General features: G+C 43.2%; 1 protein-coding gene across 2 annotated transcripts in view; it reads left to right on the top strand.

Moving 5' to 3' along the window:
- Positions 1–25,483, top strand: part of LOC139537134 (gamma-aminobutyric acid receptor subunit alpha-3-like) — a 160,878-nt gene that overhangs the window by 71,239 nt on the left and 64,156 nt on the right. For both annotated transcript variants that reach the window (XM_071338083.1, XM_071338082.1), the window contains exons 3-4: positions 897–1,018; positions 4,606–4,676. In XM_071338083.1, coding sequence (XP_071194184.1) covers positions 897–1,018; positions 4,606–4,676 — 193 coding nt within the window. The remainder of the gene's footprint in view (positions 1–896; positions 1,019–4,605; positions 4,677–25,483) is intronic.

Raw genomic sequence — 25,483 nt, 5'->3', positions numbered from 1 at the left:
CAATCCCGCTGTCTCCCTTAATGGTCGATTATTCTGTCACGTTGGCATGAAGGAACGGGAGACAGACACAGGAATGCGTAATAGTTTTTTTTATTAAGCCCATATTACGGCGTGCTGTGTAAAGGCACAGGGACGAAGACCAAACAAACACGTAACAAAAACACAGGGTTAAAACCCAAACAAAAGAGTGAGGAGTACCTCGAATAAATAACACACACGCACAATGATTAACACACGGGACGAGACCCGTAATCATCTGCGCAATCCACAAGGGCACGAAAGCCCAAAACACACAGCACAAGCACTCACACGACCAACGGACATTGTAACAATAATCGATATACAAATACTAATCAGTGGGAATAGGGGACAGGTGTGCGTAATGAAAGTTCCGGAGGGATCCGTGACAGTCGGCAGCAGCTCTGTTACCGGCAGCAGTTCTGTGACTAATCCTTTTGGACTTCAATCAGTCTTTCCATGTCTGAGAGTGGTGTGCTGCCACACGATGCCCAAAATTAAATCCCAACATGTTTGGGTCTCAATCAATGCGGTAGCCATGACTCCGAAGGTTGCGTTAGAGAAAGGTTCAGTTACCCCTACAACTCTCTCAGTGGTTGGAAACAACAGTGGCTACTCCAATGGTTTGACCAGATCTCGTTGTAAACAGGAAATTGATAATGAGCACAAAGTGAAGCTGCGGACAGACAGACACGTGTGGTATTCTGGTTCGGTGGAGCTTTTTCTATTTAGTGTATTTCCCATGGCTGATCTGAGGAGCCGGAGGAACCACTGCTACAGGAAAGACTCAAAGATGTCTGCTGTGTTCAATCTAACACTTTCTCTCTCTCGCCTCTCTCTCTCTCTCTCGCTCGCTCTGTCTCTCTCTCACTCTGCAGGGCAGTGGTTGGGCACAGAGAGCCGTTGCCTGACGACAGTAGAGACAACATCACCATTTTCACCCGGATCCTGGACAGACTGCTGGATGGCTACGACAACCGCCTGCGCCCTGGGCTGGGAGGTAGGCTGGTTTGTTGAGCGAAGACACTGCTCACCCCTCCCTACCTCTAACACCCAGACATACTGCTTATAGTGCTTTCTGGGCTCTGCCGCACCCAATGTGTAGGATTCTCTCTAAGCTGCTGAGTCTGCCATCCACCACTTTAATAAAACTGTGTTTGAAACATTCACTATATAGCCATACATTGCTTCAACGAGTTCATCAGCTAGCTAGCATATTCGCTTTTTGTAATGTCGAACTGTCTGCTTCTACTACCTTAAACTATTAAAGTAAGCTAGTTTTAACTTGAAGAATCAATCAGCTATTTATAAAGGCCTTCATTATCTGAATCAGTTCTGTTAGTGGTGGTCTGGGACAAAAGCTTGAACACATGATATGGCGCACCAGAACCAGGAGTGAAATACAATTATCTAGCTAGTTAAAAACAAGCCACTGGCCACTGCCTCTATTGGAACAGAGAGCACCTGCTCTTCTCTCTCCTTCCTCCCTGCCTCTCTGCGGTGCCAGCCCACGCCCAGCGAGCCAGGCAGCTAGCTGTGGCATACAGTGATGGATTTGGGGCTGTGACCCCATGATGAATTGGTTCCCTTGTCAGAGTGACCTCCATTGATCCTTCAGAGTCCGACAATGGTTTTCATTACCAGCTCAGTTTCCCTGATCACAGTGAGAGTACATCTCTTCAGATGTTGAACAGATTGCTTTTTGGAACAGTGAAATGACTAATCCTCATCACAAGGAGATGCTTATCGCTAGCAGAATGCTACAAAGACCCTATTCAAAACAGCAGCTTCTTGACACTTGGCATGCAAGCCCAGTCTTCAGATCCCAGAGGTCCAGCAGAGCTCTGATTTCCTGCCCACTGGGGACGGCCCGGCCTTGGCGGAGGAAGGCTAATGCTACATACTCATCAGGGTGGCATTAAGACCATATGCTAATGATTTTACGTTCATTGTGGATATTTTTTTATTGAGCTTATTATAAGTCATTTTTGGACTCTCAGTCAGAGGTCGGTGAGAGTGTGAATATGAAATCCATGTGACGTTTTAAGCTGACAGTGTTGAGCACCCCTACACTGTTCCACCCCCACTCGGATGTCTGATAAGTGTCACCACATCAGCTATGCCACCTGTGCACTTTCCATGAGTCTACGACCTTCCAGACAGAGAGATCTCAGGTGCCCTCCAAATGTATAGGACGTGTTCTGTATTCCAAAGACCTCGGCATGTGCATTTTGATTAATGGCTGATGTCATGTTGCCAGGAGAACTCTAAATTCCATAAAGGCAGGTTCTGGAAGCATTCCATTGGTTCCAGTTTGTCTAGGAGCAACGACTGGCAGACAGCCATTCACAGCCTTACATCAAAGCCCCTCATTTGCACAGAGACATTCATTTACATCCTACAATTGATTAAATCAAAGTTAAGGTCGTGGGGCTCTATTTGGAAACCTTATAATTTGAAGGTGATTCCCCGCACTCCCGTCATCGTATTTAGGATGACTCCTGTGCAGCACATTGTCATCTCTCAGTGTTACATCTCTTGTCTTTTCTTTAACTCTATTCTGAAACTGCACATTTCACCCAGTTACACCGGAAATGTTGTTTACCCCAGATAGGAAGCACTTCCAGTTGAAGGATAATACACAGTAGAAAACCTTAGGATAATGCACAGTGAATAGCATCATCTGACACCAATACAAACAAGTCCCTCTAAACAGGCCTAAATATGATTTGAATGTGGTCCTGCCAACCCTCATTATTCCTGTGATTTCTCATCTCTCGTTTCTCATTTCACGTTTCTAATCTCAGTTTGTTTCTAATCTCAGTTTGTGACTTTGATGATGATGATGCAAACACTCTCCCTGAAAACAACCCCCATTTAAAGTCTGGCTATCTCCATACAGTAGGTTCAGTCTTGTTTATTTGGTGTAGAGTGTTGAGACATGAAATATTCATGCTTCTGCCTCTACCATTGGATTTGGAGTTTGGAAAGTGAGCTGACTTTTCTGAACTGACATTAACAACTAAAACCTGGAGCAGACAGAGCCGGAGTAAGGTCTGGTGGTCAGGGAAAGGACTGGTCCAATCAAATCAAGCTTTATTTAAACGGCACATTACAGACATGGAATGCAACGCAATGTGCTTCACAGGAAAATACGAATAAAAAACAATAATAGCGAAATATTTACTACACAACAAACATAAGATAAAAAACAAAAGAATGACAAAAACTGAACGACTAAAAAGCACCCTGAGGAAAAGCAAAGCTTTTAAATATGTCCACAGTTTGGGCCCCCATTAGGTTCTCTGGCAGGCTGTTCCAGAGGCTGGGGGCATACTGTAGTAACTAAAGGCTACCTCTCCATACCTCTTGGTCCTAGGCTTTGGGATAGTTAAAAGGCCAGTGCCAGAGGACCTGAGGGACCTACTTGGTACATAACTGAAAAGCATGTCTGACATGTATTGTGGTGCACAATCGTGGATTGATTTAAAAACCAATAGAAGAATCTTAAAATGAATTCTTAAACTCACAGGCAGTCAGTGCAGAGACCTTAAAACAGGTGTAATGTGTGCTCTCCGTCTGGTCTTGGTCAGTACCCGTGCTGCAGCATTCTGTATGTTCTGCAGTTGACCAATGGCTTTCTTGGGTAGACCAGACAGGAGAGCATTACAGGAGTCAAGCCTGCTTGTAATAAAAGCATGGATGAGTCTCTCTGTATCAGCCTGAGAAAGAAACGGCTGCGACTTGGCAATGTTCCCCAGGTGGTAAACAGCTATTTTGGTCACATTCCTAATGTGTGATTCGAAATTCAGTTCATAATCTAAAATGACAACTAGGGTTTTTACCTGGTGTTTTATCTTTATTGTCCGTTAATTAAAATGTGTGACCAGATTCTCTCTGTGCTTTGGCTCCAAAAATAGTACATCGGTCTTGTCTTGATTTAGCTGGAGGAAGTTGTGAGCCATTCAAGTATTTAAAGACTAATAATTTATCCGTCGAGCTAAAATCCTCTGGTGACACAGAAATGTGAAGTTGTGTATCGTCTGCGTAGCAGTGAAAATCAATGCTGTGCTTTCTGATAACACTGCCAAAGGGTAACATATATAAACTGAACTGTACTGGACCCAAAATCTAACATTCTGGAATGCCACATGTGATATTTATTTTCTCTGAGTTATGTTCACCAAGGGTGACAAAAACTCTCGACCGGTTAAATAGGTCCAAAACCATTTTAGAACTGGACCGGAGAGGCCAACCCACCTCTCCAGTCTGTCCAAATGGACATCACGGTCAACAGTCTTGAATGCAGCACTTAAATCCAAGAGTGCAAGGACAGAGAGCTGTTTGGCATCTGTGTTGGCTCTAAGATCATTTACCACTTTAACTAAGGCTGTCTCTGTGCTGTGTTGAGCACGAAAACCAGATTGGAATTTTTCTAAAATATAGTTGCCACTAAAAATCAGCTGTTTGAAAACCAATTTCTCCAGAATGTTGCTTAAGAATGGTAAACATCTAAGATGGAGCACTCCTTTGTCATTTCATAAAGGTACTTAAACTCTGCCTCTTTGTCTTTTCTTCGTGTCCAAGCAGAGAGTGTGACGGAGGTGAGGACTAATATCTACGTGACCAGCTTTGGACCGGTGTCAGACACAGACATGGTAAGTATTTTATTATTGCACCGTCATCCAGATCCTCAGAATGTGACCCCTAAAGGACCAGCGTGACTTATCAAATAATTCATCCAAAATGTTGTAATATGCATATTTATTTTATTTTATTTATATTACATTTGAGACAAAACTGTAATTATGTCATACTTACAGAAGGAGTGTTTAAGGTAATGTCGTATTGGACAACCCTTATCTGCCAAATGAATACTGCAAGCATCTTCTACTGGGCTGTACTGTATGTCAACACAGTAAATCCTATAGTGAGTGACTGACTGAACATGACATCATCGGCTATATGCAAAAAGCCCATACAGTGCAACAGGAAGTGACACGTTGAACCCTTTGACCACCGAGACTAATGCAAGTCAAAACAATGTTGACTCATCGACACAGTCTAGAGCCTATTGGTTACCTAACAAATGGAGAATGGCTTTTTATGTAAATACATATTCAGACATCCTTTTTGTGTTCAGTGACACATGTCAGCTGCTTAGAATGGAATGGGTTCATTTTAGAGATCAGGAAATTGGTTATGGGGCAGGCCTGGGGGAATTGCATGTGTCTTAATCATACACACAATTAGGTTTGGCATGCGAGATGAATGAATCGAGCCATGCAGAGCCACTGCTCATTCTGAATAGGCAGGCTTCCATCTACTAATAGTGAGAAGAAAACAGAGTGCAATCGGCTGCATTATATGGAGCGTAAACCGTAATTGAATTACAAAGCAATAATTAGCTAGGTTAACATTAACATAATCATCCTTTGAGTATCAAAAGGATTCAGCGAGTTTCTAGAAATGATTTATTAATTACCAAAAAGTAGGACCGTTTAACGCCTGGGAAAACAGATCTAATTAACAGCATATTACATAATTTCAACAAAAAAATTTTAGGACAACCTATACCCAGGCAACTCACAACTTGGTGTCTCACAGATCCAGTGGTCCAGTTGCCCATCTGTTGCCACTCCAGCCAGTCTCAGGAATCCTCCCCCTACTCCCCTACCCCAACTCCTACCCTCAGGACCATTCATCCTGCACTGGGCCCAATATGCCATGTCTGCTCTAATTTCTCCACCGTCACGACAGCGGACAAATCAGAGCTAAATTCAGGAAGATATTTTGGGCAAAACTCATATCAGGCCAATTGCAAGAACACGCAAATCCCAGTCAAAGTGTAGAACGCTTACAGTAAGTGACTATGTGGTCCGCAGATGACTTTAGAGGCTGTCAGTCCAATCCCTTAATTGTGGGTTATCTTGGTGATGGCTTGAGAGGAAGTGAATGTGTTGCTCTCTCATCTCTGTTCCTCTCTCATCTCCCTTATCTCTCTGTTTCTCTCCCTCTCACCTTTCCTGTACCTCTCTCCGTCTTTCCCACTCCTCTCCTGTATCTCTCTCTCCTCTCCTGTCACTCTCTCACTCCTCTCTCTCTCTCTTTCTCCTCTCTCCTCTTGTCTCCCTCTCTCTCTCTTTCTCCTCACTCTCTCCTCTTCTGTCTCTCTCTCTTTCCTCTCCCGTATCTCTGGAGGTTTACGTAGCTCCGTCCCATTTGTTCCTGTGTCTGCGCTGTCATGGTGTATTCTCCTGTTCTCTGGCGGGCTAGCCTTGACAGGCCTGGTGTGATGAAATTGAGGGCAGTCTAATCTGCCCCAGGTACTGTGTAGAACCCTGCTTGACGAAGATGACAGAACTAGTCCCGGGGCCTGTCTTGATCCCACCAAGCTCTGCTCTCATTTCACAACTCTGTTGTGCTAAAAAACACTGGAGACCCGCGGTATCAACACGCTAGCCAGTGGTACGCTGCATGGCCCAGAATGAAGCCGTAAAAAAGCCTTATCGTGCAAGAGATGAATAAAGGCGATATAATTTTCAGTCCCCGATTTTTGCTTGATTATAAAGCATCCGTCTACAAGCTAACAGTTTTTAGTGTTTTACAGAAACAGACTCTTCCTGATCCAAATGGAGTATAGGAGGTGGACGTTGGGCTTCTCTGTAGCTGGTTACATTACTCTGCTCTGCTCTGGCCCTCCATGCATTAAGCCTTGCCAAAAGATGTCACATTTAGGTTTATTATCAACTGGTACAAACCTCTCTCCTTCCCTCTGTAGCCTATTTGGCTAGACCAGTGAAGTACTCTCTCTCTCTCTCTCTCTCTCTCTCTCTCGCTCTCTCTCTCTCGCAACTCATATTTTTTCTGCTGTAATTGTTCCCTATTTCAGCTACCAAATTATATTTTCTGTGACGAGGGAACAAAAATAACACTTGGATATAAAAACTTGGGAAGGAACCCTGTACAGTAAATGGTCCTACACATGAACAAATTAGGTGGAGCTATTTTTCCTATTGGTGTTTGAGGGTGAATGCATCCATCATCGTGCCCTTGCTCAAGGGGACTCTCGCCGTATTAGTTCTCTAGCAGGAAAATAAGACAATAAAGGCAGGTTGTAATAAGGATGGTTAACTGATAATTAAAACTATTGTTTCTGAGTGTCCAGTAAAAAGAAGTGTCCTTCAGGGAAAGTCATTGACGTTCACTATAATGTGCTCTCAAAATAGTCCTCCATCTTCTCTCCCACCATACCGGGCTTCATTTCGCTCTTTGTCACAATATGATAAACATATATTCAGTGCGGGAATAAGTGTTAAAAGCTTAACGGGCACAGTCTGGAGGAAGACAATTTGCATCCTTAATAGGCCACTTCCATGAGAGTCTGTATTGTGTTGCCATAGTTACAAGTCGTTAAGCCGCTCTCTTAAGTCCATGCTGTGTAATTGCAATGCAACTTATGTCTCCCAAGTATCCCTCATAAACATTTGTTATGCAGTCTCAGAATTGTTTACTGCAGTTGCTCACTCATGCATGTCAAATGATTATTTCTTCTGACTTTTTGTTTCTACAAACAGTCATGTGAAATAATCTTGATATTGAGAGATAGCAGCACAGTATAACACACCATACATACATTCCATATTTTCATCCAAAGGTCATTCTGAAGTTTAGACTAAACAGATCGAGCCAATTAGAATGCATCAGGGCGAACACCCTAAAAGTTTCTAAAGAACGTAATGATCCGCGGAGAGGCTGTAATCATCTGGCCTGTTCATAAAAATGACTACACCATGATTATGACACAGCAATCCCAATGTTCCATTCTGCCTTACACTGCTCTCTGAGGACAGCCTTTAGCATGTCACATAATTGAGATGATAGGAAAACGTCAGAGGTGAAGTGGACTATTAGGAAACACTAAATGCTCCAGTGAGTGGCTTATTGGGAAAACATGCAACATCTACACTATCTAATGTGAAAGCATCAGAACATCTCTGAGATGTGTGCATGCTTGTCATCATCACTGTGTTTACCTAACTGTGTCTGATGTACGGTAGCAATTTGAGAACATAATGCGATTCATTATGTGCGTTGTGTGTCATTATACAATTATCCACATGAGGAAAATTGCTTTTCATGCGGTGCTAAAACTAGCTACAGTAGTAAGCATGATGTCTAACGGGGGACATTGACACATGTAAACTAAGTGTGACCTTGTTCAGATCCTCGTTGGCTGATCGATACACCACAGGAAATGATTGTGTCATTATCATTTCTAATCAAATAGTGTTATCGATCTCAACACCAAAATGATATGGTTGTTGATTAAAACATAATGAGGAAATGTTTAGCTGTGTAAATCATCTATCTATCGCCTGTTCTATACTGAATAGTACCCACACACAGTTTGTATGGAAATGCTGTTGCCTGAACTCTGATTCTTCTGGAACAAATCAGACAGACGTGGTGGCCTGAAACAATCTGTTGCCAAAATGTGTTTCTGCCTCAGAGCCAAATGTGGAGGAGCTGTTGGAACACCAAAGATAATGTGTGATTGACAGCACATCACACATGCACAGGTCAGAATCCCAGCAGGGGAGAACGAGAGAGGAAGTGAGGGAGAAAGAGATTGGACTGGAAAATGAGTGAGAGAGGGGAGAGAGAGAGAGGAAAAATGACTAGCTGTTAATTAACGAATACATGGGCCAGCTCATCATTACGGAGCTCAGGGAGAGAGTTGGTCTCATGGAACCAGGTTCGCCTCCAGCAACTCGTATTTTGAAGAGAAGGAGGACAGACAATGTTTTTGTAGGAAAATCAAGACTGCCACAGAACCAGACTGAAAATTAAGTTATTGTTTTCAGTTTGGGAGGCACTGATGTAAATTCAGGACTACTACTGCATAAAACTCACTAAGAGATGAACTCTTCTTTAGGTAGCTGCCCACATAAAAAATACTATGGTTTACTATAGAATACATTTTTCGAGAATAACACAGCAAAAAGTTTAAAATGTATTTTCATTGTGGTCCTAGTTCAAACAAAAAACATGTTACACATTTACAACTAACCCACATCAAAAAATACTATACTGTATACCACACCCTCTCTGCAATAAGGCCCGAGGGGGTGTGGTATATGGCCAATATACCACGACTAAGGGCTATTCTTGAGCACGAAGCAACGCGGAGTGCTAGGACACAGCCCTTATCCGTTGTATATTGGCCATATATCACAAACCCCAGAGGTGCCTTATTGTTACTATAAACTGGTTACCAACGTAATTAGAGCAGTAAAAATAAATGTTTTGTCATACCCATGGTATACGGTCTGACATACCACGTCTTTCAACCAATCAGCATTCCAGGGCTCTAACCACCCAGTTTGTAATATGGTTTAAATAAATGTATATACTATAGTATTCACTGTATTGTTTTGTCTAACTTTACTGTAGTATTCACTGTAGTGTTTTTGCATGACCATAGTATACTATAGTATTCACTGTAGTGTTTTTTGTGGACATGACTGTAGTGTTTTTGTAAACTTGACTGTAGTATTCTCTGTAGTGTTTTTGCAGACTTTAAATCAAATCAAATTGTAATTGTCACATGCGCCGAATACAACAGGTGTATTCTCTTCATGATGCCATCTATTTTGTGAAGTGCACCAGTCCCTCCTGCAGCAAAGCACCCCCACAACATGATGCTGCCACCCCCATGCTTCATGGTTGGGATGGTGTTCTTCGGCTTGCAAGCCTCCCCGTTTTTCCTCCAAACATAACGATGGTCATAATGGCCAAACAGTTCTATTTTTGTTTCATCAGACCAGAGGACATTTCTCCAAAAAGTACGATATTTGTCCCCATGTGCAGTTGCAAACCGTAGTCTGGCTTTTTTTTTAGGTTTTGAAGCAGTGGCTTCTTCCTTGCTGAGCGACCTTTCAGGTTATGTCAATAGAGGACTCTTTTTACTGTGGATATAGATACTTTTGTACCCGTTTCCTCCAGCATCTTCACAAGGTCCTTTGCTGTTGTTCTGGGATTGATTTGCACTTTTCGCACCAAAGTACGTTCATCTCTAGGAGACAGAACGCGTCTCCTTCCTGAGCGGTATGATGGCTGCGGGGTCCCATGGTGTTTATACTTGTGTACTATTGTTTGTGCAGATGAACGTGGTACCTTCAGGCATTTGGAAATTGCTCCCAAGGATGAACCAGACTTGTGGAGGTCTACAATGTTTTATCTCGACTGATTTATTTTGATTTTCCCATGACGTCAGCAAAGAAGCACTGAGTTTGAAATACATTCACAGGTACACCTCCAATTGACTCAAATGATGTAAATTAGCCTATCAGAAGCTTTTAAAGCCATGGCATCATTTTCTGGAATTTTCCAAGCTGTTTAAAGGCACAGTCAACTTAGTGTATGTAAACCGTCTGACCCACTGAAATTGTGATGCAGTGAATGATAAGTGAAATAATCTGTCTGTAAACAATTTTTGGAAAATTACTTGTCATGCACATAGTAGATGTCCTAACCGACTTGTCAAAACTATAGTTTGTTAACACCAAATTTGTGGAGTGGTTGAAAAACGAGTTTTAATGACTTCAACCTAAGTCAAATCAAATCAAATCAAATCAAATTTTATTAGTCACATACACATGGTTAGCAGATGTTCATGCGAGTGTAGCGAAATGCTTGTGCTTCTAGTTCCGACAATGCAGTAATAACCAACAAGTAATCTAACCTACAATTCCACAACTACTACCTTATACACACACAAGTGTAAAGGGATAAAGAATATGTACATAAAGATATATGAATGAGTGGTGGTACAGAACGGCATAGGCAAGATGCAGTAGATGGTATAGAGTACGGTATATACATATGAGATGAGTACTGTAGGGTATGTAAACATAAAGTGGCATAGTTTAAAGTGGCTAGTGGTACATGTATTACATAAAGATGGCAAGATGCAGTAGATGATATAGAGTACAGTATATACATATGAGATCGTTAATGTAGGGTATGTAAACATTATATTAAGTGGCATTGTTTAAAGTGGCTAGTGGTACATTTTTACATAATTTCCATCAAGTGTATGTAAGTGTATGTATGTAAACTTCCGACTTCAAATGTACATGTAGGTAGAGTTAAAGTGACTATGCATAAATAATAAACAAAGAGTAGCAACAGCGTAAAAGATGGGGGCCAGGGGGGGGGGGCAATGCAAATAGTCATTTGATTAGCTGTTCAGGAGTCTTATGGCTTGGAGGTAGAAGCTGCTAAGAAGTCTTTTGGACCTAGACTTGGTGCTCCGGTACCGCAGAGAATACAGTCCATGGCAAGTTTGGCTGAAGTCTTTGACAATTTTTAGTGCCTTCCTCTGAAACCGCCTGGTATAGAGGTCCTGGATGGCAGGAAGCTTAACCCCAGTGATGTACTGCGCTGTACGCACTACCCTCGGTAGTGGCTTGCGGTCGGAGACCGAGCAGTTGCCATACCAAGCAGTGATGCAACCAGTCAGGATACTCTCGATGGTGCAGCTGTAGAACTTTTTGGATGATCTCAGGACCCATGCCAAATCTTTTCTGTCTCCTGAGGGGGAATAGGCTTTGTCGTGCCCTCTTCACGACTGTCTTGGTGTGTTGACGCTCTCAACCTGCTCCAATACAGCCCCATTGATGAGAATGGTGGCGTGCTCGGTCCCCCTTTTCCTGTAGTTCACAATCATCTCCATTGTCTTGATCATGTTGAGGGAGAGGTTGTTGTCCTGGCACCACACAGCCAGGTCTCTGATCTTCTCCCTATATTCTGTCTCATCGTTGTCTGTGATCAGGCCTACCACTGTTGTGTCATCGGCAAACTTAATGATGGTGTTGGAGTCATGCCTGGCCATGCAGTCATGAGTGAACAGGGAGTACAGGAGGGGACTGAGCATGCACCCCTGAAGGGCCCCGTGTTGATGATCAGCGTGGCGGATGTGTTGTTAGCTACCCTTACCACCTGGGGTGGCCTGCCAGGAAGTCCAGGATCCAGTTGCAGAGGGAGGTGTTTAGTCCCAGGGTCCTTAGCATAGTGATGAGCTTTGAGGGCACTTGTGGTGAGCTGTAGTCAATGAACAGCATTCTCACATAGGTGTTCCTTTTTGTTCAAGTGGAAAAGGGCAGTGTGGAGTGCAATAGAGATTGCATCATCTGTGGATCTGTTGGGGCGGTATGCAAATTGGAGTGGGTCTCAAGTTTCTGGGATAATGGTGTTGATGTGAGCCATGACCAGCATTTCAAAGCACTTCGTGGCTACAGACGTGAGTGCTACGGGTCGGTAGTCATTTAGGCAGGTTACGTTAGTGTTCTTGGGCACAAGGACTATGGTGGTCTGCTTGAAACATGTTGGTATTACTGACTCAGTCAGGGACAGGTTGAAAATGTCAGTGAAGACACTTGCCAGTTGGTCAGCGCATGCTCAGAGTATTCGTCCTGGTAATCCGTCTGGCCCTGCGGCCTGCTTAAAGGTCCTGTGATCACACAGTCGACCGGAACAGCTGATGCTGTCATGCATTTTTCAGTGTTACTTGCCTCGAAGCGAGCATAGAAGTAATTTAGCTCGTCTGGTAGGCTCGTGTCACTGGGCAGCTCGCAGCTGAGCTTCCCTTTTGAAGTCTGTAATAGATTGCAAGCCCTGCCACATCCGACGAGCGTCGGAGCCAGTGTATTACGATTCAATCATATTCCTGTATTGACGCTTTGCCTGTTTGATGGTTCATCAGAGGGCATAGCGGGATTCCTTATAAGCTCCTACACCTGCATTGCTTGCTGTTTGGGGTTTTAGGCTGGGTTTCTGTACAGCACTTTGAGATATCAGCTGATGTAAGAAGGGCTATATAAATCAATTTGATTTGATTTGATAGTGTACTGCTCCTTGAAAGCGGCAGCTCTACCCTTTAGCTCAGTGCGGATGTTGCCTGTAATCCATGGCTTCTGGTTGGGGTATGTACGTACAGTCACTGTGGGGACGACGTCATCGATGCACTTATTGATGAAGCCAGTGACTTATGTGGTGTACTCCTCAATGCTATCAGAAGAATCCCGGAACATATTCCAGTCTGTGCTATCAAAATAGTCCTGTAGCTTAGCATCTGCTTGATCTGACCACTTTTTTATTGACAGAGTTACTGGTGCTTCCTGCTTTAGTTTTTGCTTGTAAGCAGGAATCAGGAGGATAGAATTATGGTCAGATTTGCCAAATGGAGGGTGAAGGAGAGCTTTGTACGCGTCTCTGTGTGTGGAGTAAAGGTGGTCTAGAGTTTACTGTACTATTCACTGTAGTGTTTTTGCGGACATGACTGTAGTATACTATACTATTCACTGTAGTGTTTTTGCGGACATGACTGTAGTATGCTATAGTATTCACTGTAGTGTTTTTGCGGACATGACTGTAGTATGCTATAGTATTCACTGTAGTGTTTTTGCGGACATGGCTGTAGTATACTATACTATGCACTGTAGTGTTTTTGCGGACATGACTGTAGTATACTATAGTATTCACTGTAGTGTTTTTTGTAGTGAAAGTAACAGATCTCAGAAGTCTTATTAATTTGTGTTGTTTATCTGGGTCAAACACGCTAACCTAATCCTCTAAACTTTTTAATAAGCGTTGGTTGTTCTTATCTGCCTCTGTACTGACTCATTTTAATGGTTCTAGAACCTGTCTAACCTGTCTAGTTGTTACAATTGTAATAATGTGTTGTCTGGTCCGTTGCATTGCTCAAAACTGTTGACCCAACTCAATAGGTGGCATATCATGAACCTGTGTCTTATGTTCTGGTTGATGTGTCCCCCTCATTAAACAATAGGCGTAGTCTGGTAGTTGTGCCATCTTAGCTAACACTAGTCGACAGGTGTTACTACAATATACGACAGTCATGTCCGCAAAAACATGACAGTAAATACTACAGTACACTACGATCATGTCCGCAAAAACACTACAGTTTAACACTATAGTATACTGCAGTTATGTACAAACACTATAGTGAATACTACAGTTTTCACTATAGTGTTTGTGCGGACTTCAGTACGCAGAAATACTACAGTGAATACTATAACATATAAATATACTAATACTACAGTATTTAGACCATAGTACAATATAGTATTTTTTATATGGGTAAGAGCTCCTGAGGGGCTGAGGGTGGACAGGACACTTGATTGGAAGGCTTCTACCTAGAAACAAAACACACACATAACCACAGTGAGCTGTGCAGGCACTAGGAAAATAGGAGCGGTGTGTGCTTGCTGGGAGGGAGGCAGTCAGTCTGCCCTACAGCCGCTGAACATAACCACACGCTGGACCCCCTTAAATGGAGTGCCAGCTTCCGTGGCTGTGGCCTGTGGGCTATGATACACTGCCCACGGTCCAGACAGACAGACAGGGAGGGAGGGGAGCAAGGCGAGAGAGTACAATGGTCCTCTATATCTGTTATCTGCTGCTTGGAGACTGCCGAGGATGTACAGACAAAATTACACATAAAAGAGCAAGCTATATTAGACTGCAGTGGACTGTAAGCTGAAGTCACATTACAAGAGACACCAGCAGAGAAACATGTTGCTAAACTGTAGAAAATGTGCTGACTTACTGCTATTTCAAGAGTGTTTACCTCATATTTATTCTCATGTAATGCCAATTCTGACTCAGAATTAAATTCAATTAAACAGATCAATTGCTCTGTTAGTGACTTTCCTACCTGAGGTGTGTTTGTGTAAAACCAGGCTTGTGTGGAAGACAGGTAAACACGATGATAGCTAACCTCAAGAGCCACTGGTCACAAAGTCAGTTCACATTCAGTCTGAATATCAGTCAGTTGCTTTTCACTCAAATGAAATAATTTATCCTATCTATACTGAACAACAATATGGAGCAACATGCAATCATTTCATTGATTTGACTGAACTACAGTACCTATGAGGAAATCCTTCAATTGAAATCAATTCATTAGGCACTAATCTATGGATTTCACAGGACTGGGAATACAGATATGCATCTGTTGGTTATATATTTCTTTATAAAAGGGCCTCACAATAGACCCCGGGATCTCGTCACTGTATTTTTGTGCATTCAAATTACAATTGCAGTACGTCCAATCGGCCTCACAACCGCTCGCTTTCACTACGCCATACATGTAGTCTGCGGTTGTGAGGCCGATTGGACGTACTGCCAAATTCTCTAAAATGACAATGGAGGCGGCTTACGGTAGAGAAATCAACATTAAATTCTCTGGCAACAGCTCTGGTGGACATTCCTGCAGTCAGCATGCCAATTGCACGCTCCCTCAAAACTTGAGACATCTGTGGCATTGTGTTGTGTGACAAAACTGCACATTTTAGAGTGGCCTTTTATTGTCCCCAGCACAAGGTGCATCTGTGTATGATAATGCTGTTTAATTAGCTAATTGATATGCCACACCTGTCAGGTGGATGGATTATCTTGGCAAAGGAGAAATACTCACTAACAGGGATGTAGAAAAATTTGAGAAAAATAAGCTTTTTGTGCATATGGAAAATGTCTGGGATCTTTTATTTCAGCTCATGAAACATGGTACCTACACTTTACATTGTGTTGATATTTTTGTTCAGTGTAAATAGAATCATCAAAGCGAAGAAGTCCCTATCCAGACCATCAGGATTTGTGGATGTTTTTAGTTGTAATGAATAAACAAAAGAATAGAGGAAATTAATGTCCTGACAGACTTCATTAGATGGTAGAATTTTGATGCCTCCTTTTTAATTCATGTGCAATATGCCATAGTGGCCCTTATCACAATTACAAGAGAAGAGTACCTTGGGAAATGTATGATTAATTTGTCATCAAGACCATTCCCATATGAAGAATGCACTTCTTTGGGGTAGAGACATATCATAGGAAGGTACTGTTCATTTATGTCTCTCTATGGGCCTGTTCTTTGTAAATGGACTCTTGATCGTTGTGGCCAATAAACCACAGGGGATCATAGATTGCAGTGTGTCTTTCTTTTATATTTTTTCCTGTCTGTTTTTTCATGGTCCCTCATACTGTATACTGGCTTTACTCCTTTAGGACTTTGTTTTATTCGTATATTTCTAAAGAGAATAGTCCATAACCTATCAAAATATGCTCTCACATCTTATGCCCGCACCACACTAGAGACAGACCGGGCAGTACATATCCCTGGCAATATGAAATCCTTTCATGAATAAAAAATTCCATGTCAGGTTTTGATGTGTAAACATTCTGACATTTAATTCAGCCCTTGAATCTTTCTGAGTGATCATGCACTCCTAGAGTGCCGTTCCCTCCAGCTGTTTCAACATATGCACGAAGACTTGCATTAACGAAGGCAGGAACATGGCAGGAACCATCAGATACACTACTGTCAGGTTAAGAGGCAACCTTGCGTGTTAGATATAGCATATACATTCAGAGTCGGGGTTGTACTTAAGCTAGGGCTAGAGTAAAGATTAAAGCAGGCGGCGCTGAAAGTCAAGTACATAATTTAAGGCACTTAAGAACATTGGCTGAAAGTCAGGCACAGCTGCACAGACATTTCAGTCGCTAATGGTTGTTTATGTTTTGGCTCAGCATTAGTGATCCATCGTCAGATGCAGCCTCGGAGACCCTAATTAGAGCATACTGTACCAGGCTGGTGCTGTTTGCAAGCCAGGCCCTCCTCCATATGCTCCTATAGGCTGTGGGAGTGGGGGACTGAGAGTGGCACCTGCCCTCTCCTGCTCGTTTGGTTCCTCCTACACATGTTGAGAATTCGGTCAATCCCAAGCCACCTCCTCTCACTAGGGGAGAACGGCGGAGGAGGAGGAAGAAAGGAGAGACGCTCGGCGCTGCTCTTCTCTGTCTTCTTCTTTTCCTGGTGTCTGCGGATCTCTCTCCTCTCCCCTCTGTGGGATGTTTTTTTTGTGTGTGTGTTTTCTCCCTGTACTCTGTTGATGAGAAATCAATCACTCCCTCCCTGGAGGAGCACCAGCTGCTCTTTGAATCTGCTGTGCCACTTGGTCCTGATTGGCTCCGCTCTTTTTTTTCTCATTCCTTTTTTATCTTCAAATGAGTTCCCCACCTTGACTCAGTAGCCTATCCAGGCCTAAAAGGAAAACAAACAGATGATATCTACGCCCTGCTAAGCCAAACACAACTGGGCTACGTTTATTTATCACATGGGATCTCTGCCTGGGTTGTGTTGGGGGAGGGGAGAAGTGTGAAGAGCGTTAGGGTTTCAATGAAAAAGCTTGGCACAAAAAAAAACGGTGGTCTGACATGACCAGACGGAATCCTTGTGGTTCCGCAGTCAGTGGAGCAGGTGCAACACTTCTACAGTAGGTCATGAAAGGCCACAATACTCTGAAGTCACCATAAGGCTGCTTAGTCTCGCTCTATTTGTCTCTCTCGCTGTGTTCTCTCTCTATCTTCAAATCTCCCAGCCCCACCTATTACATCTGTGTACACTCCCTGCGTTTTCATTGATTTATTTTTCGAAGTGGGAAAAGTGCTTTGGTGTTTCCACTGGGTTTCTACTTCAGAATTAACACCCTCCGTGTGACATCATTAACACGGATGAATGCCTTAAAAGGGATGGACTAAATTCTTAAAGGAGAGAGGAAAAACGCTGATAGAGAGAGGGAATAGCTAGCAGAGAGTTGCAGAGAAATTGCAATTAAAACCGGAAAAATGCTTAACATGGGGGAAGTAAGGGGAAGAAGAGAAGTGACTTGAACATTCACACTAGAATGCAAACAATGCTTTTATAGTATGTTCCCTCTGTTTGTGCTTTCAAGGTTTTCTCCATAGAATTACTGGTGTGACTTGGCCAGGGAAACCGAAGTTCAAAGAGTGCGATCCGCCTTGCGAGGTCCTGGGTTGGCGTGGTTACACGTGGTCTGTGCTTGTGAGACTGGTTGGACGTACTGCCCAATCCTGTCAGGTGGATGGATTATCTTGGCATAGGAGAAATGCTCACTAACAGGGATGTAAAAAATTTGCGAAAAATAAGCTTTTTGTGCGTATGGAAAAATGTCTGGGATTTTTTAATTTCAGATCATGAAACATGGATCCAACACTTTACATGTTGCGTTTATATTTTTGTTCAGTATATATTTGCATTGTATTAAACACAGAACCTTTCTTGACGTGCTGAAAAAAGTTAAGATCCCCGTGGCTGTAAAAAATTGAATCTACGCAGCGTTTGTTCATTGCTTTCGGCGACTTTCCACACCAAAAGCTTCTCATCTGCTTGTGCAGTTTTTTCTGTCAGTTTGGCATAACAGGGATAGTTGTTTGCTCTTTTGTGAACATGCTCATTGCTACTGAAGGTTGATGGGTGGGAATCATGAATAAAGATGTGACTCTAATTGATCTTTTTATACAAGCATCAGCGACGAAGGAAATGGAAAGGGTTTGTGTTTTAACCCAATAAATCCATCTTGCCTCTTTATCTACATCTAGAGAGGCGACAGATTCTTCTGTCATTTTTGTTTGTGCGTTTGTTTCTTGGTGTGTACTGTATATAGCTGAGAGCATTTGGCTAGACAGAATTATCCCATTTTAAAAGGTTTAATCCTCAATCTCTCATCTTCAATTATAATTTTCAAGACTATGAGTAATCACAGCCTCACATTTTTCTGTTTCTTACATCTACCTTTGGGCCATCCAGATCTCTCCCTCCCCCCCCCCCCCCCCCCCCTCTATTTCTGCTCCCCTTCTTCTCGCTCTCTCTCAATTCAATTCAATTCAAGGGGCTTTATTGGCATGGAAAACATATGTTAACATTTCCAAAGCAAGTGAAGTAGATAATATGCAAAAGTGGAATAAAAAAGTAAAATGAACAGTAAACATTACACTCACAGAAGTTCCAAAAGAATAAATACATTACAAATGTCGTATTATGTATATGTACAGTCGTGGCCAAAAGTTTTGAGAATGACACAAATATTAATTTTCACTGCTGCCTCAGTTTGTATGATGGCAATTTGCATATACTCCAGAATGTTATGAAGAGTGATCAGGTAAATTGCAATTAATATCAAATTAATTTCAATTAATCCCTCTTTGCCACGCAAATGAACTGAATCCCCAAAAAACATTTCCACTGCATTTCAGGCCTGCCACAAAAGGACCAGCTGACATCATGTCAGTTATTCTCTCGTTAACACAGATGTGAGAGTTGAGGAGGACAAGGCTGGAGATCACTCTGTTATCCTGTTGAGTTCGAATAACAGACTGGAAGTTTCAAAAGGAGGGTGGTGCTTGGAATCATTGTTCTTCCTCTGTCAATCATGGTTACCTGCAAGGAAACACGTGCCGTCATCATTGCTTTGCACAAAAAGGGCTTCACAGGCAAGGATATTGCTGCCAGTAAGATTGCACCTAAATCAACCATTTATCGGATCATCAAGAACTTCAAGGAGAGCGGTTCAATTGTTGTGAAGAAGGCTTCAGGGCACCCAAGAAAGTCCAGCAAGCACCAGGACCGTCTCCTAAAGTTGATTTAGCTGCGGGATTGGGGCACCACCAGTACAGAGCTTGCTCAGGAATGGCAGCAGGCAGGTGTGAGAGCATCTGCACACACAGTGAGGCGAAGGCTTTTGTAGGATGGTCTGGTGTCAAGAAGGGCAGCAAAGAAGCCACTTCTCTCCAGGAAAACCATCAGTGACAGACTGATATTCTGCAAAAGGTACAGGGATTGGACTGCTGAGGACTGGGGTAAAGTCATTTTCTCTGATGAATCACCTTTCCGATTGTTTGGGGCATCTGGAAAAAAGCTTGTGCGGAGAAGACAAGGTGAGCGCTACCATCAGTCCTGTGTCATGCCAACAGTAAAGCATCCTGAGACCATTCCTGTGTGGGGTTGCTTCTCAGCCAAGGGATTGGGCTCACTCACAAATTTGCCTAAGAACACACCCATGAATAAAGAATGGTACCAACACATCCTCCGAGAGCAACTTCTCCCAACCATCCAGGAACCGTTTGGTGACGAACAATGCCTTTTTCAGCATGATGGAGCACCTTGCCATAAGGCAAAAGTGATAAATAAGTGGCTCGGGGAACAAAACATCAATATTTTGGGTCCATGGCTAGGAAACTCCCCAGACCTTAATCCCATTGAGAACTTGTGGTCAATCCTCAAGAGGCGGGTGGACAAACAAAAACCCACAAATTCTGACAAATTCCAAGCATTGATTATGCAAGAATGGGCTGCCATCAGTCAGGATGTGGCTCAGAAGTTAATTGACAGCATGCCAGGGCGGATTGCTGAGGTCTTGAAAAAGAAGGGTCAACACTGCAAATATTGACTCTTTGCATCAACTTCATGAAATTGTCAATAAAAGCCTTTGACACTTATGAAATGCTTGTAATTATACTTCAGTATTCCATAGTAACATCTGACAAAAATATCTAAAGACACTGAAGCAGCAAACTTTGTGAAAATTAATATTTGTGGCATTCTCAAAACCTTTGGCCACGACTGTACAGTGTTGTAACGATGTGCAAATGGTTAAAGTACAAAAGGGAAAATAAATATACATAAATATGGGTTGTATTTTCAATGGTGTTTGTTCTTCACTGGTTGCCCTTTTCTTGTGGCAACAGGTCACAAATCTTGCTGCTGTGATGGCACACTGTGGTATTTCACCCAGTAGATATTGGAGTTCATGAAAATCGGGTTTGTTTTCTAATTGTTTGTGGATCTGTGTAATCTGAGGGAAATATGTGTCTCTAATATGGTCATACATTTGGCAGGAGGTTAGGAATTGCAGCTCAGTTTCCACCTCATTTTGTGGGCAGTGTGCACATAGGCAGACCTGGCTGTCAAGAGAAGACAGGCTATGGCGGCCTTTCTCAATAAAAAGACTATGCTCACTGAGTCTGTACATAGTCAAAGCTTTCCTTAAGTTTGGGTCAGTCACAGTGGTCAGGTATTCTGCCACTGTGTACTCTCTGTTTAAGGCCAAATAGCATTCTAGTTTGCTCTGTTTTTTTGTTAATTCTTTCCAATGTGTCAAGTAATTATCTTTTTGTTTTGTTATGGAAGGTTTGGAAATCGCTTCATTTTAGGTGGTTGTAGAATTTAACGACTCTTCTGGATTTTGATCATTAGCGGGTATCGGCCTAATTCTGCTATGCATGCATTATTTGGTGTTTTACATTGTACATGGAGGATATTTTTGCAGAATTATGCATGCAGTCTCAATTTGGTGTTTGTCCCATTTTGTGAATTCTTGGTTGGTGAGCGAACCGCAGACCTCACAACCATAAAGGGCAATGGGTTCTATCACTGATTCAAGTATTTTTAGCCAGATCCTAATTGGTATGTTGAATTTTATGCTCCTTTTGATGGCATAGAAGGCCCTTCTTGCCTTGTCTTTCCGATCGTTCACAGCTTTGTGGAAGTAACCTGTGGTGCTGATGTTTAGGCCAAGGTATGTGTCGTTTTTTGTGTGCTCTAGGGCAATGGTGTCTAGATGGAATTTGTATTTGTGGTCCTGGCGACTAGACCTTTTTTGGAACCATTATTTTGGTCTTACTGAGATTTACTGTCAGGGCCAAGGTCTGGCAGAGTCTGTGCAGAAGATCTAGATGCTGCATTTCTTAATATTACTCAGTTCCTTTGGCTTTGATGTCTCATGATTGACTATTGCTCGGTTCAAGTAGACTGTGATTTTGTTGTGATCTGAAAGGGGTGTCAGTGGGCTGACTGTGAACGCTCTGAGAGACTCTGGGTTGAGGTCAGTGATAAAGTAGTCTACAGTACTACTGCCAAGAGATGAGCTATAGGTGTACCTACCATAGGAGTCCCCTCGAAGCCTATCTTTGACTATGTACATACCCAGCGTGTGACAGAGCTGCAGGAGTTGTGACCCGTTTTTGTTGGTCATGTTGTCATAGTTGTGCCTAGGGGGGCATATGGGGGAGGGAATGCTGTCACCTCCAGGCAGGTGTTTGTCCCCCTGTGTGCTGAGGGTGTCAGGTTCTTGTCCGGTTCTGGCATTTAGGTCACCACAGACTAGTACATGTCCCTGGGCCAGGAAATTATTAATTTCCCCCTCCAGGATGGAGAAACTGTCTTCATTAAAGTATGGGGATTCTAGTGGGGGAATATAGGTAGCACAGAGGAGGACATTTTTCTCTTTTAAGATCATTTCCTTTTGAATTTCTAGCCAAATGTCAAGTGTTCCTGTTTTTACTAATTTAATGGAGTGAGTTAGGTCTACTCTATACCAAATTAGCATACCCCTGAGTCCCTTCCCTGTTTCACACCTGGTAGTTTGGTGGATGGGACAACCAGCTCTCTGTAACCTAAAGGGCAACCAGTGGGTCCGTCTCCTCTATACCATGTTTCTTGGTATAGGATGACAATGTCTTTATTTACGGTTCCTGCTCTTTAGGCCAAAGGCAGATGACCTCAGGCCTTGGATATTCCAGGATGAGATAGTGAAGGCTTTGCGGGTGGGTCCCACAGTTCTGGGAGAGTGTCTCGCTGGTCTGGTCGGGGTGTCTATTGATCTATTGCTCCTGTGTGAAGTGTTGGGGTTGTGTTTGAGAGCGATGTCCTTTAGGGTCCGGGCGAAGGTGGGCACTGCTGCCTTGTATAGGTGGACCTATACTTGCGTTTACTCGCTGTATGGTAGCAGGGTGGAAGTATTTTTGTGGTAGCAGGGTAGAGATAACCACTTGTGCATTGGGAAAAGTAGAAGAAGCTTTTTCTATCACTCCCTTGAGTGCTGTGGCCACCCTTTCCTGCTGGGCTCTCAGGTCGTTTGTGCCTGTGTGTATTATCAAATCAAATCAAATGTATTTATATAGCCCTTCTTACATCAGCTGATATATCAAAGTGCTGTACAGAAACCCATCCTAAAACCCCAAACAGCAAGCAATGCAGGTGTAGAAGCAGGAAAAACTCCCTAGAAAGGCCAAAACCTAGGAAGAATTATTATAATGTGGCTAGGTGAACCTAGTTGGTCCTCAGATAGAAGGTCTAGGGCGCGCTGGGTGTTTGGACACCAGAGTTTAGACACACTGTGTTTGGTTTTTAAAAAAAAGTGTTGTATATATTTCCCGTTAGACACCATAAGGAGTACAATCTGTGTCTTGTGTATGTCCTCAGTGGGTGTGGAGGGGGTTGTCAGGAGAGCTATCAGGGTGGCTGACAGGGGGGGTGCTCAGAGGGGGTGAGATCCCCTGGGCTTCGGGTTCTCCATTTGTCTGTCCCGCTGTGATGTCGAGGCTATGGTCAGGATCTGGGGTGGCCTGTTCTGCTGTGGTGTCGAGACTTTTGTCGGGAGCTGAGGGGGGCTGTTCTGCTGGCTTCTCTGCGGGTGTGGCCACCTCTCTAGTGGGTTGTTCTCTGTCACACGCCATTCCCCTCAACCTCTCCTCCAGCAGTCTGATCCTCTCCTCTAGTGCTCTGTTCTTCTCCTGCTCCTGCTTTTTATCATGTTGAAATTGTCTCACCCCAGTCCAGAGTGCAGATATGTCTCTCTCCACCTCCAGCACTCTGGGTCTGGTTAAGGTTTTTTTGTTGTGCTGGACTGTTGTCTGTGTCTCCCAATGAGGGAGTAGTACTCTGTGCTGGGAGGCTGACTTTCCGCTTGTGGTTGCTCGTCCTTGGGGTTATATAATGAAGAGGTCTGGTCTGACCTGCTCAGGGTGGGGGTATCTTTCTCAAGGGAGAGCTTCTCCTGCTGAGCTAATTCTTTGATTAGGTGAAAGTCCAGCTGAAAATGTTTGGGGTTGCCCTGTACCAACACTGTTCCAGACTTATAGAGATTTATATTAGCTGACTCAGGGTCCTCGTTGTCTGTATCCTGAGTTTCCACCCCTCGCTAACACCCCCCCTCTTAACAGAGGGGTAGTGTGTTAATATAGCACTGTGCCATGCCAGGGGATGGTCTGTGTGGAAGATGAGGTTGCTGATGTTCCCATTTTTATAATAGTCAGCAAAAAGTGTCTCTTGATTTTCAATAAGGAGCTTCATTTTATACTCTTTTCTTGTCTTATTATTCTTTACATACACAGGGTACTGTATTTTAATTACCTCTGAACAGCGGCAGGCAGCTTCTAAAGCCTCTCCATTTGGTTGGAGTAGACTTTGCGACTCTCCTGCCATTGTTGGGCTAAAGGGCTTTGACACCTCTCACTTGACACGTCAGTGCTAATTGAAGTTGTATCAAGCTTGGCAGCCTTAATTTATCATTCAGTCCTTATAAAGTAATGTAATGTATTTTCCTTCTTGGCTTTTGGAAATAGCTTCAGACTAAACATTTCACACTAAACATTTCTCACTCAGTTCCAGGTTCAAATCAAATCAAATCAAATTTTATTAGTCACATACACATGGTTAGCAGATGTTAATGCGAGTGTAGCGAAATGCTTGTGCTTCTAGTTCCGACAATGCAGTAATAACCAACAAGTAATCTAACCTAACAATTCCACAACTACTACCTTATACACACACAAGTGTAAAGGGATAAAGAATATGTACATAAAGATATATGAATGAGTGGTGGTACAGAACGGCATAGGCAAGATGCAGTAGATGGTATAGAGTACGGTATATACATATGAGATGAGTACTGTAGGGTATGTAAACATAAAGTGGCATAGTTTAAAGTGGCTAGTGGTACATGTATTACATAAAGATGGCAAGATGCAGTAGATGATATAGAGTACAGTATATACATATGAGATGGGTAATGTAGGGTATGTGAACATTATATTAAGTGGCATTGTTTAAAGTGGCTAGTGGTACATTTTTACATAGTTTCCATCAATTCCCATTTTTAAAGTGGCTGGAGTTGAGTCGGTATGTTGGCAGCGGCCGCTAAATGTTAGTGGTGGCTGTTTAACAGTCTGATGGCCTTGAGATAGAAGCTGTTTTTCAGTCTCTCGGTCCCTGCTTTGATGCACCTGTACTGACCTCGCCTTCTGGATGATAGCGGGGTGAACAGGCAGTGGCTTGGGTGGTTGTTGTCCTTGATGATCTTTATGGCCTTCCTGTGACATCGGGTGGTGTAGGTGTCCTGGAGGGCAGGTAGTTTGCCCCCGGTGATGCGTTCTGCAGACCTCACTACCCTCTGGAGAGCCTTACGGTTGTGGGCGGAGCAGTTGCCGTACCAGGCGGTGATACAGCCCGACAGGATGCTCTCGATTGTGCAGCTGTAGAAGTTTGTGAGTGCTTTTGGTGACAAGCCGAATTTCTTCAGCCTCCTGAGGTTGAAGAGGCGCTGCTGCGCCTTCTTCACGACGCTGTCTGTGTGGGTGGACCAATTCAGTTTGTCCGTGATGTGTACACCGAGGAACTTAAAACTTTCCACCTTCTCCACTACTGACCCGTCGATGTGGATAGGGGGGTGCTCCCTCTGCTGTTTCCTGAAGTCCACAATCATCTCTTTGTTTTGTTGACGTTGAGTGTGAGGTTATTTTC

This window comes from Salvelinus alpinus, chromosome 13 (assembly GCF_045679555.1).
Source record: "Salvelinus alpinus chromosome 13, SLU_Salpinus.1, whole genome shotgun sequence".
Lineage (NCBI taxonomy): Eukaryota > Metazoa > Chordata > Actinopteri > Salmoniformes > Salmonidae > Salvelinus > Salvelinus alpinus.
This window is presented reverse-complemented; position numbering and strand designations above follow the sequence as displayed.